This window comes from Rhea americana, unplaced genomic scaffold (assembly GCF_003343005.1).
Source record: "Rhea americana isolate MKP2758 unplaced genomic scaffold, rheAme1 scaffold_127, whole genome shotgun sequence".
Classification (NCBI taxonomy): domain Eukaryota; kingdom Metazoa; phylum Chordata; class Aves; order Rheiformes; family Rheidae; genus Rhea; species Rhea americana.
In genome coordinates this window covers 96,853-102,852 of record NW_028185339.1, presented here as the reverse complement: position 1 = coordinate 102,852, position 6,000 = coordinate 96,853, and the positions used below count along the sequence as shown (strand labels likewise).

The 6,000-nt window shown below is 35.8% G+C and overlaps 1 protein-coding gene across 6 annotated transcripts in view; it reads left to right on the top strand.

Moving 5' to 3' along the window:
* Positions 1–42: 42 nt before the first annotated feature.
* CCDC88A (coiled-coil and HOOK domain protein 88A) overlaps positions 43–6,000 on the top strand; it is a 95,725-nt gene continuing 89,767 nt past the window's right edge. For 4 of the 6 annotated variants that reach the window (XM_085326061.1, XM_085326060.1, XM_085326057.1 and 1 more), the window contains exons 1-2: positions 44–856; positions 971–1,071. In XM_085326061.1, coding sequence (XP_085182187.1) covers positions 794–856; positions 971–1,071 — 164 coding nt within the window. In that variant the 5' untranslated portion in view covers positions 44–793. Of the gene's footprint in view, positions 857–970; positions 1,072–6,000 lie in introns of all 6 variants that reach the window. The other 2 variants (XM_085326059.1, XM_085326062.1) reach the window with 2 other exon arrangements.

Genomic DNA, 6,000 nt, shown 5'->3' with positions numbered 1-6,000 from the left:
GGCTTGGAAGGGGGGCAGGGCGCTAGGGGAGCCCGGCGGAGGGGGTGGGGGGGCAAGGAGAAAGCTGCGACGGGAGGAGCGGCCAGCCGGGGGGAAGGGCGAGGCCGTAGGGCGAGGCCGGTCCTGTCCCTAGGCTGCGTCGCAGTTGAGTGGAAAAGGAAGGGGTTAGAAAAGGGAACTAATTTAAAATAGCCTCTCATCCCTGCTGGGGGCTGGTTCCCTCTCTGTGGACTGCTTGCCCCACTGGTGGGGGGAGGGGGGGAATGTGTGCAGAAGAAGCCTGAGGGCTTAGCTCTGAGTGGGGGTGGGAGTGTGTGCCCCTCTTCGCTTCACCTCGTCTGTTTTCTTTATTTTTTTTTTTGGGGGGGGGATGGAGCAGGATGAGCTTGCAGAGTTTTACTGGATTTTCTCATTCCTTTCTGAGGAGCTACCGCTGCTGAAGCAGATTTTTTTTTCTTCGGTTCTTTTTTGTCTGATGTAGGATCCTAATAGCTAGGCAGCCTCTCTCTTTTCTTCCTCCTACCCTTTCAGTATGTAGGAAGGGAGAGACATCAATGGAAAGGCTGAAATACGTTTAGATGGACTTTCAAAAAAAAAAAAAATTTTTTTTGAAAGAGGACGATAGATCCYAGTTGCCACTCACTTTTTTGTTGCTGTTGCATTGCTTTGTAAAAATGGGGCTCACTTACTCCAGCTAAATCCTTCGAGTGTTTTAGAGAGTTACTACAGTGAAGGAGTTTCCATTTTTTTGGCATCAGAGGAGCTTCATTGATGTTAACCTTTTTCTTGTAAAATGGAGAACGAAATATTCACACCCCTTTTGGAGCAGTTTATGTCTAGCCCTCTTGTCACTTGGGTAAGCATTCATTTTTCTTTACACATTATTCATTTACTTGCTTATTGTTTAAGGATAAATGCCTTGCTGCACAGAATAAGGTGGAGTGAGTGTCACATTGGTGATATGTTTTAGGTTAAGACATTTGGACCGTTAGCTGGAGGGAATGGGACCAACCTGGAAGAATATGTGGCACTAGTGGATGGCGTGTTTCTCAACGAAGTCATGCTGCAAATGTAAGTGTTTTGAAGTTATGTATTGGGTTTGTTTATTGTTGTTTTCTCTCTTGTATGCTTTGTTTTCTCATGAAAGCCCATCTTTCCTTCGATAGCAACGCTAGTAAAAATGTCATCTTTCTTTTACACTTGAAGTAGACATGTGGTCTAAAGCATGCCAGATGCGCTTATTTGTTCACAGCACAGTATTTGTRATGTCAGTGATGTATTTGCAGGATATATAGTGTAATACAGAGAGAATGATACCTAGAACTTACTGGAAAATTGCACTTGAATCACTGTAAATACARTTTCGCAGATTTCCATTCAGAAGCATAAAGGTTCATTCTACTGTAAGTCACAGTAGTAAAGCTAAAATGTTATCTGATAGTGTAGAATGTTTTTTGGATGCAAACTACAGAAGCAGTGTTTTTACATATCTTAATAACATGTTTTTGAAAGCTATGATTGATAGAAAATTTTCTATATGATTCCACTGATGTAAAATTTTACAGAAAAAATACATAGCTTATAAATTTATAAGTTCCAGTCACAGGGATACAGGAATAGTCTGTGTGTGTTGTGTGTGTGTTTTTTTCCTTTTTTTTTTTTTTTTTTTTTAAATCATAGTTTTGCCTGGAATGTTGCCCACTACCATAATCTGGAGAATAACACTTTTGTCAAGTGCATGGTGTTACAATCATAAAAATGCTACTATTAGGGAAAAAGGTCTCTTTTTTTTTCCCCCCAATATTTTAGACCTATGTAGARAAGTGCATCTTTTGTTTGCATAGGTAAGAATAAGTGCAGCCTTATGAAYGGCTTGATAAATAAACCAATGTGTGAGCAGCTTGTAATGACAGTTGTTACACTTCTCAGCGATGGGCATCCTTGTACTCTGTTTAAAATGAAGTACTTAATATGAGTAAAAACTATAAAATTCTTTGCTTTTATGTAGATTCGTTAAACATACCAAACCACAAAAGATTAGTACCACATTTAAGACTGAATTTGCATCCTTCTGAAGTCAGTATCTGGTGCCCAACTTATGTGCACATAAATTCTAAGTACTAATTTTTATTATATTGAGAAACATGGAAAATTTGGTAGAGTTGAATGTTTTGGAAAAAGCCTTAAACTTACGTTGCATCACTTAATAGTGTTTCAGTGAATGCATCACTTTTTATTCTACAACTCAAACTTCTTTACTTGGGTTATATATAAATTAAATAACTTGTCAAATATGACCATACGTATGTGACCATACATATAATGTATAGAACTTTCATTCAGTTAGAATGTTGGATCTGAAGGCTAATTTAGAACTAGAACAAGGTGATTTTGAAGAATATAATCTTGAAATAAAACTTCCTCAGAAAGCTTTTTGTGATCTTAAGAAAGAGTATAACCTGGTTAATACATATATGGAAAGCCACTGCCTTTGAAAAACGTGAGTAAAATGGAAAGCTGCAATGAGGAAATATTCCCATGCTTCAAGCACCATGTTTTGAATTTGACTTTGACTTTGTGCATTCCTCTTTGACCTTGTACCCTGATGACTACAGTTTGTTCAGGAAGAGTTGTGTGCGTACATGTAAAATACTCGTTGAAGGTGTAAATTTACAAGTTTAGTATTCAGGCCAATTTGAAACTCCTTTAATTTAGAGATATATGTAAAATAGTGACATAAAAATAAAATTTATTTTACAAATATGTAATCACCCACACTGGAAGTTTTTTTAACCTAAAATAAATATGTTATGATTGATTAGAATTGAAAAATAGTAGTGGTATTTTTTTTTTTGCCAATATTGAAAGAGGAAAAATGTTCTTAATTTTTAAGATTTCATTGTTTCTGGCATAATTTCTGTTTCTGTGGGAACCTTAGTTAACTTCTAGGATCTAGACCTGTTCACTTTGAAGATCCATCTATTAAACTTCTCATTTCATTTCCAAAAACATTAGAACGCTGTAATTTAAAGCATTAGTATCACTTAGTTTTGTTATTTTCTCTTTTATTAGTATTTCTCTTTCTTTCAGACAGTCTYAACTACCGTGTGCTGAGGAAATTTTAGGGAAAAACTTGTATCATGATTTGAGAAGCAAAAAAAAATTTTTTTTAAGTTATCAGTGACTTCACATTGGTATTGGGAATCCACAGTTATGAGCTATGGCACTCTTAGGAGCTGTAAAGGAAGTACTGTTCTTGCAGAAGTCATGAGGAACACCATTTGTATAAACATGTGAAAAGCAGCAGTAAAAATTGCTTTTTAAATCAGTCATGTTACAAGGTACTTATTATTTACAGTAGTATTGAGATATTTGAGGATGTTAATGTTTTAGTGTGAGAGTACAGCTAGTAAGTACCTGTCAGTGTGAGTACCTGTCAGCTAAGGAGTTTGTCTTTGATGTGTTATTGTTGGATGTAGTTGGGTTTCTAGGGCTGGAAAATCATTGCAGCATTAGATGCTGTTAAGGGAGTTGAAAGTATGAACAAGTGGAAGCTGTTAGAGCTGTTGTGATCCAGCTGCCCTTCTATTTTATTTCTTTTTTTGCTAAGCATTTTAAAAACAAATGCTATGACCATAAATGTCAGTGTTAGTGTTGAATTAGGCATAGTCTTTAAACAGTTTTACAGTCTAATATGAGCTTTTTTTTATCTATAGAAGTTTTTTGTTAAGTTTGAAAAAAGAAAAAAGTTAATCCTACCCTGCATTAGCTACAAATGAGAGTTTGTTAGTATGTGATTTACTACTTGTGCTTGTCTAGATAAAATTTACTTTCAACAATTGTAATAATTCAGACAGAAGAAACAGATGTTAGTGTTGGAATAATTGTAGGATAGTGGGTACTGAGACAATTTTTTTTTTTTTTAATCAGAGTTGACTTTAGTATGTAATCCATCAGAAAAAGAAAACCTAATCTGTTATGTTCTGTACATGTCTTTTGCTGTTGACTTTTTGGATATTTGACTACGTAGGAAAACTAAGTGGATTCCATTTAGTGCTAAATTACATCTGAAAAGTTTTTCATTTAGTGGAGATACCACAGACTTTTTTTTTTCTTTTGTCATTAAGGAGAGTTCTGTTGTTRGAATATTAGCTCCTAACTTGAGAGAGAGGTTTTTTTTTTTTTAATTTTCTTTTTAAATTTAGGTCCAGTTCTTCAAAAGTGCTTAGTTATCTACCTTCTACCAGGATCACTCAGTATCTGATACCTATGAATACATACCTGGCTATTTTTCTAAATCTGAACCCCCATCTTTGGTATGAAAAAGAGTTGTGCTTCTTGTGCAGTAAATCAAAAGGTAACAGGAGAGCAGTAGGGTTGTGCCATGACCTGGAGATGGGGAAACGAACCAGGCATGCTTTGTAACTTTATTATCCCTGTGTATCAGAATGTTTCTCTTTTTTTTTCTTTCTTTCTTTCCTTTTTTTTCATTCTTGTTAAGTCCTGTTCTCTGATACTTACTGAATTCAGTGGGATTGTTTAAGAAATACATAAGTGTCCTTTAGTATAAACTGTTGGTTCTTCAACAGACTGAAACTTGCTGGTTTGGTGAATAAAAATACACATCTGCAAGTAATTGTAAGATTGGGACTCTTACTACATTTAGCACTACCGTTAATATTTGGTCATGTAACAAAGATAACTGTATTCTAGTTTTAGCAGTTTTGTTTTACTGTGCTTTGTATTTGTGGAAGTGGATCTGTTTCAAAGTAACTATGTCACAGATACCATATGGTGAATTGATAATGTGTAGAATCAAAGTCTGAAACTAAATATATTCCATGTTATTGGGATCTTGTCTGCTTTCATCTCCTTTTTATTGCATCAAAATATGCCAAAAATTATTTTAAAGGATGAAGTGTGTTAGTATTTTCCTATTTTTTTCTTCCCCTCCCTCCTTTTTACTATTTTCCCACTGTTTTCCCCTGACTCGATCCACATGCATTCTGTGAACCTTTCATGTCCATAGAATTTTCCAAGTGGACCAGCTGATGATTTCCTTCCACCACTCTGATGGCGTGTGCCTGAATATGTAGTCTGTTTCATTAACTCCTTTTCTGAGCTCTTAGTCTTCAGTTGTGCACTTTTTTCCAAACAGCTGAGCTTGCCAACCCATACTTCTAGCTTGCCTATATCTTTCCTGAAAACTGGACTCCATCTCTAGTGCTTCTGCCAGCTGTCTGGCTCTGAAAGACTACAGGGAACATGCACTCTAATCTAAATAACTCTTTACTTGTGAAGAAGACCAAAGAGCAAGAAGCAGTGTCAGTCAGGTTCTGACTGGGCAGGAAGATGGGAAARTATGCTGGGGAAAATGGAATTGGTGAGTTTGGCGTTAAGAATACTAGCATATGGTATTTTAGAAAAAATGTCAAATATTATGAAGACTGTACTCTTTTTTTTTTTAATGAATGGATTTGATTCACACATTTCAGACTTATTCTTCAATGTTCCCACAGGTGCTGGTAGATGCCACTAATCATCTGAGAGAGTTCTTGTTCTTAAAATTCATTCTGCAACTGTAGGGCCCATAATTTTTGTTAATGAAAGCTGAATTTATGATACACAGTTTTTGTGTAGAGGTGAAATTTTTAACCAGTGGCTCAATAGAATGTGCACCATGATCAAGATTGTTGGAATTCAGACCCTTTGATTTTATTTATATATATATATTTTATATATATATATAAAAATAGAATATCTGCCTGAAGTTAAGTTTGATTTGGGCTAATGAGGTAAATGTAGGGTAACACTTGTACTTCTCAGGGATGTTGGGGTTTTTGATAGCAAATGGGGACAAAAGTGAAGGTTGCACATGGAGTACTTTGTGTTTAGCCTCTTCTTATGTCTCTGTTTTTCTAGTTCCTTAATCTTATGTATCCTCCACAGTTCATGTCCCCTTTCCTTCGTCCCATCTCCTTCAATTTATTTTCAGTTCAG